The sequence below is a fragment of the Saccostrea echinata genome, unplaced genomic scaffold (genome assembly GCF_033153115.1).
Source record: "Saccostrea echinata isolate AGI-Se365-2 ecotype Australia unplaced genomic scaffold, CSIRO_AGI_Sech_v1 ptg000056l, whole genome shotgun sequence".
NCBI classification, from domain to species: Eukaryota; Metazoa; Mollusca; class Bivalvia; order Ostreida; family Ostreidae; genus Saccostrea; species Saccostrea echinata.
This window is the reverse complement of record NW_026889805.1, coordinates 3,506,478-3,520,475: the sequence shown is the minus strand read 5'-3', so window position 1 is coordinate 3,520,475 and position 13,998 is coordinate 3,506,478. Positions and strand designations below refer to the sequence as shown.

General features: G+C 35.1%; 2 protein-coding genes across 2 annotated transcripts; one reads left to right on the top strand and one right to left on the bottom strand.

Moving 5' to 3' along the window:
* The first annotated feature begins 1,495 nt into the window (after positions 1-1,495).
* Positions 1,496-4,297, top strand: LOC133173215 (transmembrane protein 26-like). Its single transcript, XM_061308173.1, has 3 exons — positions 1,496-2,354; positions 2,438-2,576; positions 3,180-4,297. The coding sequence occupies exons 1-3, from the start codon at positions 1,651-1,653 to the stop codon at positions 3,762-3,764; spliced, it is 1,428 nt and encodes a 475-aa protein (XP_061164157.1). The 5' UTR covers positions 1,496-1,650; the 3' UTR covers positions 3,765-4,297.
* A 3,155-nt stretch (positions 4,298-7,452) lies between these two features.
* LOC133173093 (uncharacterized) lies at positions 7,453-12,416 on the bottom strand. The gene is made up of 4 exons (XM_061308013.1): positions 12,288-12,416; positions 11,750-11,869; positions 11,181-11,359; positions 7,453-7,545 (listed from the first exon to the last, which is right to left on the bottom strand). The coding sequence occupies exons 1-4, from the start codon at positions 12,334-12,336 to the stop codon at positions 7,462-7,464; spliced, it is 432 nt and encodes a 143-aa protein (XP_061163997.1). The 5' UTR covers positions 12,337-12,416; the 3' UTR covers positions 7,453-7,461.
* Positions 12,417-13,998: the final 1,582 nt, after the last annotated feature.

The following is a 13,998-nucleotide window of genomic DNA, read 5'->3' as shown; positions in this document are numbered from 1 at the left end:
CACCTGTGAAATTTGAAAAACCTAGATACAACTGTTCAAAAGTTATGGCCAAGGTTAAAGTTTTTTACATAAATGTCAAATGTCAAGGTCAAGGTCAAAGTGGTTGGTATCCAAAGGAAGATCTTGTCACAAGGATTACATATGTGAAGAATGAAAGCATTAGCACCAACCATTCAAAAGTTATGGCCAAGGTTAAAGTTTTTTCAAAAGTAGGTCAAACTCTAAGGTCAAGGTCAAAAGGTCAAAGTTGTTGGTATCCAAAGGAAGGCCTTGTCACAATGAATACACATGTGAAGTTTGAAACCCCAAGCACCAACTGTTCAGAAGTTATGGCCAAGGTTAAAGTCTCATAAAATTTTGCAAAAGTGGTCAAACTCCAAGGTCAAGGTCAAAAGGTAAAATATGATGGTGCCCAAAGAAAGGTCTTGTCACAAGGAATACACATGTGAAATATGAAAGTCATAGCTCCAACCAATCAAAAGTTATGGGCAAGGTTAAAGTTGACAACAGACAGACAGACAAACGGGCAAACAGACAAACAGATAAACAGACAAACAGACAGACAGGACAAAAACAATATACCCCCGGGATCTTTCGATCCGGGGGCATAAAAATAAATAAAAAGATTATTTATTTCCATGCGAAAAAAGACCAAAGGAAAAAAAATAAAAATATCAGTGCTAAATACAAACTTTAAAAAATGGAAGTTATATTAGAACCCTCTACATGCACTGCAGTCGTAAGAGTTCTGATTTCTTGGTATTTTTATGCAGTTACAGAACCTGCCTTTAGATCTAAAGTAAAATATATTGAAAACTTCAGTGTATTACTTCAATTGAAATTAATTCAAACGTATTCTTAAAATTTCAATCGGTCAAGAATTTAACTGAACACTAAAATATTTGCGTATTCTTTTCCCCACTTAGTAAATAACAGTGATTTCATCAATAAACTTAGTTGTCATTTTTCTTTGGGGTTAATTTCCCGGGAATCTAATATTGAAATAAAATATAGATAAGCAATATTTACACTTTTTTTGCAATATAATTCTCTAGATGTTAAAATAAACACTTAGCTTAAGTATTTAGAAGATCCTTTTCCATAATTTTAGTTTTTCGAAAAATTCGAAAGAGTAAAAGAAAAGTAATTAATGCAGAATGTGTTCCGCAGGACACTGCAGACGCATCTTTTGAAGAAGGTTGTTTTATTCGCCATGGTTCATGTATAAGTTTATTATCAGTTTTCACCGAATCCTACAGATTAAGCTACATGTATACATGCATTTACATCAAAAAGTCAAATTAAGAAGTTAAGGATTCCATAAAATTATTCAAAAATTGTTATCAACGATATCAGGATATTATTTAAACAGGTTTTCAGTAAAATGCTAGAGCATATAGCGTTTTAGATCTTCACTGGAGCGAACATATTATTCAGCGATACAAAACGTTCTGATCTTTCCATATTGCGTGCCGATATTTCACATGTGCTAGACTGCTCCAACATTTGTTAAGCGTTTATTAACAAACTTTTCATAGTATCTACATTTTAGATTTATGATTGTGGCTATTTACAAAAGTCTTAGTGAGGGCCCAATATTGGAATTGGAAAAGACTTATCTATCTTTAAAGTGACATATTGGAAGATAAAATGGACTCAAGTGAGATTTCATCAGGTCCCGCAGAGGAACATAAGTGTACTATACTTGCAGCAGAAGGGGCGCATACAAAGAAAGAAGAAATCAAATCTGTACCGCGTAGTTATACTGAGGATTCCAAAGTAGGAACACCCAAGTCTGACAATCAAAGGATAGGTGAGTGTGAAAAAGAAATCCTTACTGAAGATGAACCTAAAAATCAGGGCATAAACATTTTGAAAGAAGGATCGTTTAAGCGTGACAAAAGTAAAGACGAATCGAGTTCAGATATGCAAGTTTCACCCGAAATTTCTAAAAGTCACAAAAGACAGGACGAACTAGACATAGAGATGCAAGCCACTACGGAAGGTTCTAATTCCATGGGCAGTGTAAAAAAATCTGACAAATGGCCAAATCCCAAAGAAAATGTCCGAAAAAGGAACAAGTCGACCAACAGCAAGCCCAACAAAAACAGAATGTCGACATTGTCGTTGAAATCGTTAAGTGAGAGTATCCACGAGAAAGTGCATGTCAGTCATGACGTCATACAGGCGTTATCAGTCCGAGTCCTTCTGTTCATCCACAGCTGCCTGTGTGTATGGAGAACAGCAGACGTCAAAAAGGAAGACCTCTACTGGCTACTAGCCATGACCAACATCCTTCTCGGCATCGAGGCTCTGTACACGTGTATCTTCCGAAAAGGAAGGGATCCAAAATGGTACACACACTCTCTCTCTCACTCTCTATCTGAAATTGAACTGGAAATGTTTATTTTAAGTTTAAGTATCGTTTGCTTTTCAGGATCTGTCCATGTTTTGTCCTTTATTTACTTGGAACTGTGCCTGCTATATGGTTTCTCCAGTTAGATGTACTAGAGAGAAAGTTTAATGTGAACGTAACCTCTAATTCTTCAGCGGAGGAACTTTCTACATTCTACGGGGTATGTGATAAAGATAATTGTATGTGATAAGGATAATTATCTTTCTGAAGGGCCAGGTAGAGATTTTGTGTGTATATGTGAGGGTTTTTTTTTTAAATTAACTATTCACAGGTTAATAATGTGACTAAATTCATGCAAGAACCAGTTAGCCTTTTTTTTAAAATCTAAATGTAATCGATAAATGCATATGCTTATTGGACTCTTTCAACAATACATGTATGATGAAATGTTATTAAAATTTGATCGTTATTTGGATGTGTTGCACTGACACATAAAACGGAGGGCAATCAAGATAGACTTTTAATTAGTTTTCTGTACGTTATTCTTGCTATTTGAGCTCAGTATATATCATCTACATGCAATTTACATATTAATTATTATAATTTTGAGCAATTCAACGTGTGACATTACTAACGCTAAAACTGAAGATCCTGTGAAACCTACCTACAAAGGAACTGTAGAATCTACTGTTCACAAAATCTTTCCGAATAATTCTCGTTGTTCATCACCATTCTCCTGTTGTTTTAAATAAAATCTTTTTTAATGTACATAAGGTATATTTTTACGATAATACATGCGTAAAATATTTTTTTTTCCTTTAAGGTAAAATTAATCCCAATAGCACTTGATGCCGAGACATGGGCTTCCATTTTACAACAGTTGCTTTTGTTTGTCCTTGTTATTGGACGGATGATACTGCCACGTGGTCATTTATCACGTGATGAATTATCACAGACACTCTTCATCTTCATTGGTTCCGGATCTGACGTCATGGAATTCTTCGTCGTGTTCGAAGATCCAGTCTTCTACACGAATACAGGACTGAAATACGCCACGCTCATCATTTGGAGTATAAGTTTGCTCCAGTTTATCTTCGTGATTGCGGTTGCCAAAGGACCTAAAAGGTTCCGCTTGGGGACCATAGTCGACGAAAAGGAGAGTGAACACAAGAATTTTGGGGCTGAATTGTGGGGTCTGCTTATATCGATTACATTTATGGATGGCCCATATTTCGCTCTCCGCATCTATGCTATAACTGTGCACAAGGTGTTAAGCTTTGGAATACTTTTCTTCACATGCAAAAATGTTTTGATGTTAATTCTTCTTTTCTATCGGTTGTTCATTGTTGTTATGAAAATCAGATCCAAACGAAAAGACGTACCACAAAAGAACCTAAATTTTTCTTAATGATACAGCCAATCAAAAATATATATTTAAAACAACACACACACACCCTCTCACACACACACACACACACACACCCTCACACACACACAAAACGTTAATCTGCAGCAATTCCTGTCTTTTAAAACATTTATCTCGGCGATCAAGTTTCATTTGTCTCTGATTAATACGAAGACGGAAATGTCAACTTTCAAGGGAAAATAATTGTTGCGTAAAATTCAGTCACCGAAAAATTCTGCTCAGCATTGAAACCTTTTTATTTACTTAAAAAGGCGATCAAATTCCTCAAGATTATCAGAATTCTTAACCCATTGTGTACTATTATATATATATATTTAAAAAGTTATATTTGCGTTTATGCTTTTATAATTTAGCTCATGTGATATTGTATATAATTCTTTGAAATACACTGTGAAATATGAATAATGATTCTTCTCTCAACCCATAACATCTACAAAATATGTACGTGTTCTACTTTTTTTTGGCCATGTCATTGTGATCTTCCGTATTTTATATAAAGAATAAACTGTATTGAGATGTGTACAGTGCAACTAGTCTTTTGTGTTCTGTTAACGTTAACCAGCATAACTTACTATACTACTTTGTGTGTACATATATATGTATATACATAGTGGGAATTAAATGAAATCGCGTGTTGGCTCTCTTGTATCGTCTCGAACTTAGTGTTTTATCATGCTACATGTGGTAAATAATGCTACTGGCCAAATGTCCGAGATGTTATATAACCTGGCCAGGTGCTTGCATTTTAAATGAATCCTAATGTCTTGTCTTTGAAAGCTAATATTATCACGTTTCCTTCCGTTTGCGTGTTCTTCTGAAATAATGACTTTGTGGAGGGGGTGCAATCTCAATCACACACAGAAAGACGTAATTGAAATCGGATTTCAAATTAGCAATGTCTGTGAAATATGTTGATCTGTTTCCTGTAACTCTGAATACAAACGGTGTTTTATCTTACCGTCTTAGCTGAATCTCGGGTGATCTTGTTCACAAGCACCTGTAGACCAAAACAGTACCGAGTTACAGATTCATCTTAATATTCACCTTAATACTGGAACAGTACACGTTACAGGTTCACCCTAATACTAGAACAGTAAACGTTACAGGTTCACCTTAATACTAGAACAGTACACATTACAGGTTCACCTTAATACTAGAACAGTACACGTTACAGGTTCACCTTAATACTAGAACAGTATACGTTACAGGTTCACCTTAATACTAGAACAGTACACGTTACAGGTTCACCTTAATACTAGAACAGTACACGTTACAGGTTCACCTTAATACTAGAACAGTACACGTTACAGGTTCACCTTAGTACTAGAAAAGTACAAGTTACAGGTCCAGTTGTAGACAAGAGAACAGATATAGTACAACAGTAAAAGTAACAGGTTCAACTATAGAAAAGGACGACTTAAGATTTATTTAGATACTAGAATAGTACAAGTTACAGGTTTAACTGTACACTAGAACATTTATACTAGAATAGTACAAGGTGTAACTGTAGACTGGAACAGAACTCATTACAGATCCACCATTATACTATTATAACATTACAAGTTACAGGTTCATTTGTAGACTAAAACAGTACTGGTTACAGGTTCACATATAAATAAAAAATAACTGGTTACATGTTCACCTGTAAACTAGAACAGTACTGGTTACAGTACACGTTCACATATAGATTAGAAAATACAGTACAGGTTCACATATAGATTAGAAAATACTGGTTACATGTTCACCTGTAGACTAGAACAGTACTAGTTTACACACAGGCTAGAGTAGTACTGCATGGTTACTAAAAATACATGTTCACTTGTAGATTGGAACAGTATTTGTTACATACAGATTAGTACAGTATTACATACAGGTTTACATGAAGACTAAAATGATACAAGTTACAGATTTTTGTAGACTTACCATGTGTGTTCCATTCATCCTCTTTCACCAAGAGTTTACAGAATTGTTTTCGTCCTTATTTGGACATAACTTATATCTTTGTGCACTAAATATAGAGCCTATATTTATCTAAAACTTAATCTAATGAAAATTAGATCCTTTGATCCGCTCACATACGATCGCTACAGTAGCGATAGTACGTGATCGGATCAAAGGATCTAATTTTCATTAGCCTTAGTGTAGAAGTCTCTGATGACACTGTAGCTCTACTGGTTTGTACTTAAAACAAATGAAGAGAAAAGTAGTACTTGGACTTGAAACTTTGCAACAGCAATAAATAGAATAATAATCCTTTGTTAAGTCTCTTTTTGTGGAAGATTTATTGCAGCAGGAGGTGTAGTCTTTTGAGAGAATTTTGCAGAAAATTCTATTTTTAGCAACCAGGGCAACATCATTCATCAAAAACCGATATATAGAATTATGTATCTCATTGTAGTGTACTTGCATGCCAAGTTATATTTAAATCTAACCAGAACTGTAGGAGGAGTAGCATTTTGAAAGTATTTCACAGAAATTGTTATTTTTAGTAACCATGGCAACACCCTTCATCAAAATCAAAAACCAATACAGAGAATTATGAAACTTGGTATAGTCTACTTGTGTGCCAATTTATTATGAAATCAAACCAAAAATGTAGGTGGAGTTGCGTTTTGAAAGTATTTCACAGAAATTTCTATTTATAAAAACCATAGCAATACCATTCAGCAAAATCAAAAATCGATAAACAGAATTATGTATCTTAGTTTAGTCTACTTGTGTGCCAAGTTATTTGTTACAGTACAAAAGAATAGCAAGGCCATTTGAGACACAGATGAGTGTTGTGGCCCATGGGCTTCTTGGTTTTACTGTTTACTGGTCAAAAAGAGAGGGTCAAATTGAAGCCTTCCCAAACCGGTCCTTTGCCTTATTAAAGAGAATTTCAAAATGTATTGCCTGAATAAAATTTATTATAAAATATAATGCATGTACAGTTAAATGATAAAAGTCCAAATCATGTATCATATACATTAATGATTATTATAAAAGTAATGAGTGACCTAACCATATACTTATTCTACACTTGCATTCCCTTAACAATTTTACAATAATATGTCAGATTAATGGAATGTACAGATGGAATGATTAAAATATATACAATTAGGGATGATGTAATGTACAAATGAAATATTCATAATGATATTGTATAGATTACATGTTCAAAATCTTAGAATGATATTCCTAATCTACTCTCTCATACCTAATTCATGATTATATCACAAATCACAATGGCACATTCATACTTGCTTCTTCATATTTCCTTGATAAAACAGATCCCATTTAATTTTTTCCTCAAAAAGGAATATAAAATATACATAAATTCTGTTAGGTTTACACATTTTGTCTGATTATCATTCAAGTTTTCTATAAATGACCATCCAGATATTTACAAAAAAGTAACAACAGGGATGATTGTAATTATGATGAAATTCAGATGTACACAAGTTATTCTTTGGAACTTAGTTTGACAGAAATGTTTCTTATTCTGAAAGATACAGTTATAGGTCTCACACACTGGATTTAACATCACGTTAATTTCTCACACTATTCATATACATCAGAAATTCTTTGTTGAAATGTATTTATCATTACAATACAGTAAAAGTCAATGTTGAGGCTATCACATCTTCTACAGTTCTGGTGTAGATTTGGCTTCTGTAAGTTGATACTGTTGCCGTGGTTACCTGTAGAGATGGTACAATGCTTGGGAAATCAGAACGATGGACAACAGGACAATACTCAGCTGTGTGTGACTTCCTCCCAGCTAAAAGAAAATAAAATACTTGTATTCAGGTTGTTTTTATTTTAGATGTAATAATGATACATGTACCTGTATGAAGAAAAAAGAATTTTTTTTTTTACAGTCAAACTCCTATTAATTGTACCTGTCTTTTACATTAAGATTTATGACATTTTACACACACTCTTTCTTTACAGGATTTATGACCTTTCACCAATACTTCAGACTTTTGATCAAAGAAGATGTTCTGCAGAAGATGCACTGATTTAATAAAGTAAAATTCACCAGTCTCTCCCCAACACTTAAACTCTGATTGTAGTAAAACATGTATTTATGTGCTTGTGCAAATTTTCAAACAAGAGGCCCAGGGGCCACATTGCTCACCTGAGCACTATGGCTAGGAAAAAGCAGAAATCACTTCAATCTTGAAAGGTTGAAAAGTTTAAATATAAAAGTGGTTGGGGGGGGGGGGGGGGGAGGGGGGGGGTCATGAATTGAACAAATTTGAATCTACATTATCTGAGGATGCTTCCATTTAAATATGACCAATCATGGCTTTGCTGTTCTTGAGTAGAAGATTTTTAAAGATTTAACCTATGTATTCCTACGTAAAACTTTGATCACCCATTGTGGCCCCACCCGACCCCCAGGGGTCATGTTTGAACAAACTTGAATGTACACTATCTAAGAATGCTTCCATATAAATATGACCAATCATGGCTTTGCTATTCTTAACAAATAGGTTTTTTTTTAAAGATTTTTACTATGTGTTCCAATGTAAAACTTTGATCGCCCATTGTGGCCCCACCCGACCCCCGTGGGTCATGATTCAAACAAATTTGTATGTACACTATCTGAGGATGCTACCATATAAATATGACCAATCATGGCTTTGCTATTCTTAACAAATTGTTTGTTTTTTTTGTTTTTTTTTAGAATTTTTACTATGTGTTCCTATGTAAAACTTTGATCGCCCATTGTGGCCCCACCCGACTCCCAGGGGTCATGATTTGAACAAATTTGAATGTACACTATCTGAGGATGCTACCATATAAATATGACCAATCATGGCTTTGCTGTTCTTGAGAAGAAGATTTTTACTATGTGTTCCTATGTAAAACTTTGATCGCCCATTGTGGCCCCATCCGACCCCCGGGGGTCATGAGTTGAATAAATTTGAATGTACACTATCTGAGGATGCTTCCATGTAAATATGACCAATCATGGCTTTGCTGTTCTTGAGAAGAAGATTTTTAAAGATTTTTCCTATATATTCCTATGCAAAACTTTGATCGCCCATTGTGGCCCCACCCGACCCCCTGGGGTCATGATTTGAACAAACTTGAATCTACACTACCTGAGGATGCTTCCAGGTAATTATGACCAATTATGGCTTTGCTGTTCTTGAGAAGAAGATTTTTAAAGATTTTCCTATATATTCCTATGTAAAACTTTGATCGCCCATTGTGGCCCCACCCTACCCCCGGGGGTCATGATTTGAACAAACTTGAATCTACACTACCTGAGGATGCTTCCAAGTAAATATGACCAATCATGGCTTTGCTGTTCTTGAGAAGAAGATTTTTGAAGATTTTTCCTATATATTCCTATGTAAAACTTTGATCCCCCATTGTGGCCCCACCCGACCCCCAGGGGTCATGATTTGAACAAATTTGAATCTACACTATCTGAGGATGCTACCATATAAATATGACCAATTATGGCTTTGCTGTTCTTGAGAAGAAGATTTTTTTAAGATTTTTCCTGTATATTTCCTATGTAAATCTTTGATCGCCCATTGCGGCCCCACCCGACCCCCAGGGGTCATGTTTGAACAAACTTGAATGTACACTATCTAAGAATGCTTCCATATAAATATGACCAATCATGGCTTTGCTATTCTTAACAAATAGGTTTTTTTTTAAAGATTTTTACTATGTGTTCCAATGTAAAACTTTGATCGCCCATTGTGGCCCCACCCGACCCCCTTGGGTCATGATTCAAACAAATTTGTATGTACACTATCTGAGGATGCTACCATATAAATATGACCAATCATGGCTTTGCTATTCTTAACAAATTGTTTGTTTTTTTTGTTTTTTTTTAGAATTTTTACTATGTGTTCCTATGTAAAACTTTGATCGCCCATTGTGGCCCCACCCGACTCCCAGGGGTCATGATTTGAACAAATTTGAATGTACACTATCTGAGGATGCTACCATATAAATATGACCAATCATGGCTTTGCTGTTCTTGAGAAGAAGATTTTTACTATGTGTTCCTATGTAAAACTTTGATCGCCCATTGTGGCCCCATCCGACCCCCGGGGGTCATGAGTTGAATAAATTTGAATGTACACTATCTGAGGATGCTTCCATGTAAATATGACCAATCATGGCTTTGCTGTTCTTGAGAAGAAGATTTTTAAAGATTTTTCCTATATATTCCTATGCAAAACTTTGATCGCCCATTGTGGCCCCACCCGACCCCCTGGGGTCATGATTTGAACAAACTTGAATCTACACTACCTGAGGATGCTTCCAGGTAATTATGACCAATTATGGCTTTGCTGTTCTTGAGAAGAAGATTTTTAAAGATTTTCCTATATATTCCTATGTAAAACTTTGATCGCCCATTGTGGCCCCACCCTACCCCCGGGGGTCATGATTTGAACAAACTTGAATCTACACTACCTGAGGATGCTTCCAAGTAAATATGACCAATCATGGCTTTGCTGTTCTTGAGAAGAAGATTTTTGAAGATTTTTCCTATATATTCCTATGTAAAACTTTGATCCCCCATTGTGGCCCCACCCGACCCCCAGGGGTCATGATTTGAACAAATTTGAATCTACACTATCTGAGGATGCTACCATATAAATATGACCAATTATGGCTTTGCTGTTCTTGAGAAGAAGATTTTTTTAAGATTTTTCCTGTATATTTCCTATGTAAATCTTTGATCGCCCATTGCGGCCCCGCCCTACCCCCGGGGGTCATGATTTGAACAAACTTGAATCTACACTACCTGAGGATGCTTCCACATAAGTTTCATGTTTTCAAGCACAGTGGTTCTTGAGAAGAAGATTTTTTAATGATGCCATTAATTTTTCACGAATTCTTAATTATCTCCCCTTGGAAGAAGGTGTGGCCCTTCATTTGAACAAACTTGAATCCCCTTTACCCAAGGATACTTTGTGGCAAGTTTGGTTGAAATTGGCCCAGTGGTTCTTGAGAAGAAGTCGAAAATGTGAAAAGTTTACAGACGGACAGACGGACAGACAGACGGACAGACGGACTACAGACAAAATGTGATCAGAAAAGCTCACTTCAGCCTTCCGCTCAGGTGAGCTAAAAACTTAACTGCAGATCAAAATTACAAAAGAAGAAATTTGAATCCTACCATTATTTGATCAAATTGCCAAAATTATTAAACTCAATAAAATGCAAAAATTCTTGATAGACAGTATACCATATGGTACATATTACTGACAAGTTGATATTATGCCAGTTTAACTATCGGTATTTAACCACCTTATGAAGATCTAAACTGTGATTAAGTTAAAATAACTATTAAATAAATTTGATAGTGAAACATTGTCAAAGCTGTTTCTAACAGTTTTTATTGTGTTACTTACTGGTTACCCTGACAACACATACCGTTGCATAGTAATTACATCGGTCTCCTTGACAACACTCCACACAGTCCCAGTCTCGATACCAGTCCCTCATGCATCGGAATCCCTTCTCCTGGGCCTCAGCATCACAGCGAGATTTTGTCTCACAAGATTTAGAGATGTTGTGATACCTCTCGCTGACTCTCTGCCAAAACTTGGGCTCTGATGGAGAAAAAAGAACACTGCATAAACTCTTTATTATGTAAAGAAATTTCACAATGCAAATTTACATAACAAATACTGACTGGTAATTGTTCAAAATTGATTTCAACTAATACATGTACATTGTACATGTAGTTTGTATAATAATGCAGTATCTTATTTACTAAAAAACTGATTATTTATTTTGGAGGTAGGAAACAAATGCTACCATGGTATGTTTATTTCGTTCCTACAGATCTCCGCATACCATTACTATACAGACCCAAGAAAGTGATTCTTACATATCTCCCTCTTTGAGATACTTGACATTTGAAAGAACAAATTTCCTCCTCTTAATTTGAACTGTACTTACGCTGCCATCGTATTTGTGTTTTAGTGAACTGTACTTACGCTGCCATCGTATTTGTGTTTTACAGGCATCCTGTTCTTTCTCACATTGAATGGTGGTTTTTATACATTTGTCTTTATTTGTTCTCTGTCCCAGACAAACATAGCATTCCAGAGCAAAACCTGCAATGGAAAATCGTCAATTATAAGGAGAATAAAATTTTTAACTTATCATAAATGACAGCAATTCTAAATAACGTAAACGAAAATAAGTCATAAGTGACTGTCATTTTTAAACGTTATATTTTTAAATTTTCTACTCTGGCAAGTTTTATTATTGCTTCTTTTAATATTACAGTACACAGTCATGTTTAAACTGTCTATATTCAGTAAATTTCAGAAGAGAATAAGGGCCTTTGTTTAAAGAATTTCAGCCCTTTCGTCCATTTTAATGCCACATAAATAAAATATTCTTTCATAATTTACTTGTTTCAGAAATAGCTTTTTATATGAATCAGTCACTTCCGCCATTGGTCATAAACATATTACACCTCAAAAAATAATGATTTTCAGAGCTAAACAAAAATAAAATATTACTTACATGAACATATTAATCCTAAAAGCCCCAAAAGGACGACTGTGCTCTTCATTTTATATCTTTTTTAAAACATCTACCTGTACACATTCATTGAATTTTTGGAACACAGGTAAAGCGGATATTACACATAGGTAAATGCCAAACCTGCTTTTGACGGAATTATAAATCCCGGAAATCTATCTTAACTGTTGAGAAGTAATGAATGAATTCAAGATCACAAAACAATGCAAATTACGAAATATCAACAAGTAGAATCCGATCAAAGAGATATAAAATATGAATTAGACTAGTTAATGGTCCTCACAAACTTACACCCTCTAGACTGGATCTTATGTTAAACCCTTGCCGACGGGGGGACGACCCCCCCCCTTTCCTGAGTATAGTAATTTACTACAGTAAATTTTCATCTAGATGCTGCCCCCCCCCCACTTCTTGACTTCTTGCTGCTGTAAGGTCGAGCACCGGCAAATTCCAGGATCTGAAGATAAAAAAATGTACTAAAAAGTAAAGGAAAGGTCCCTACCCCCCCCCCCCCTTTCCACCACCAACGAAATAATTTGGATAGTTCAGTTTTTTGTAAAATTATATTTGCTTGTCAAAGATGTTTTTGGGAGATTGCCCCTTCCCCACACTATTTGTACAGTTTATTTTTTCACTGGTTTTTGTTTGTTTGTTTTTTTTGTTTTGTTTGTTTGTTTGTTTGGGTTTTTTTTCTTCTTTGCTAGTCAGACCCCCCCCCCCTTCCCAACTATTTGGGCAGATAAGATTTTTCTTTTTTAATTTTTTTTTGGGGGTGCCCCCTTTTCAAACCGTTGCTACGGGCCTGCATGTTACGAAAAAAATATATATAGCATATTTGTTACATCATAAGCACCTGAAGCGTGGATAAAATACATTTCTTCATAGCCCCTCCACTTACTTTCCAAAATATAACGGGTCTATTTTCTCGAAAAATATGTGATTTCTTCATCAATTCCATCTATATGTCATTCTGTTATATCGGTTAAGGTTTAAAAAATGATCATATATACGGTATTATAATAATACTCAAGGTAGGAAACAAAAATTATAAACAAACGGGGAGTTCCCCTCTTCGAGGCTGATTTCCAAGGCACATGTTACCTATCATATTTTTGCAAGCACTTTCTCCTGCTAATCTCTTTAACCTTTACCACATTCTTAGTGCTTTATAACTGTTGTAATCAGAAGATTTATTGAACGGACACATGATATTTTCGAGAAAATAGAGACTCGTTTATATTTTGGAAGTGTGTGTTGTAACCTTGAACACAGTATTCATAATGGAAGTCGGACTTATCGTTGAAAAGCCCACCTTTGTATCATTTGACAAGATATCCAAAAACATTTTTGAATCTCTCAGCTCTTTAAAACCCCAAAGTGAATTTAATTTGCATTACTATGAATGAGTTTCACTCTGACTCGAAACCATGACTATGATTTGAACAAACCTGAATATACACACTGTCAGGATGCTTTCAAATAAGTTTCATGTTTTCTGGCCCAGAGGTTCTTGAGGAGAAGAGTTTTACAGCTGATCCGATCTTTTTGATCTTAGATAATTGTGATTTAGCACCATCATTCATTTACAGTGTTAAAGTTTTTCAATTTCCTAAAGTTACACACTCTAGTTCGCATCTGTTCAAAAGAAAAAGAAATTCGAAGATTAAAATATAATTATTGTAGTTCGACAATA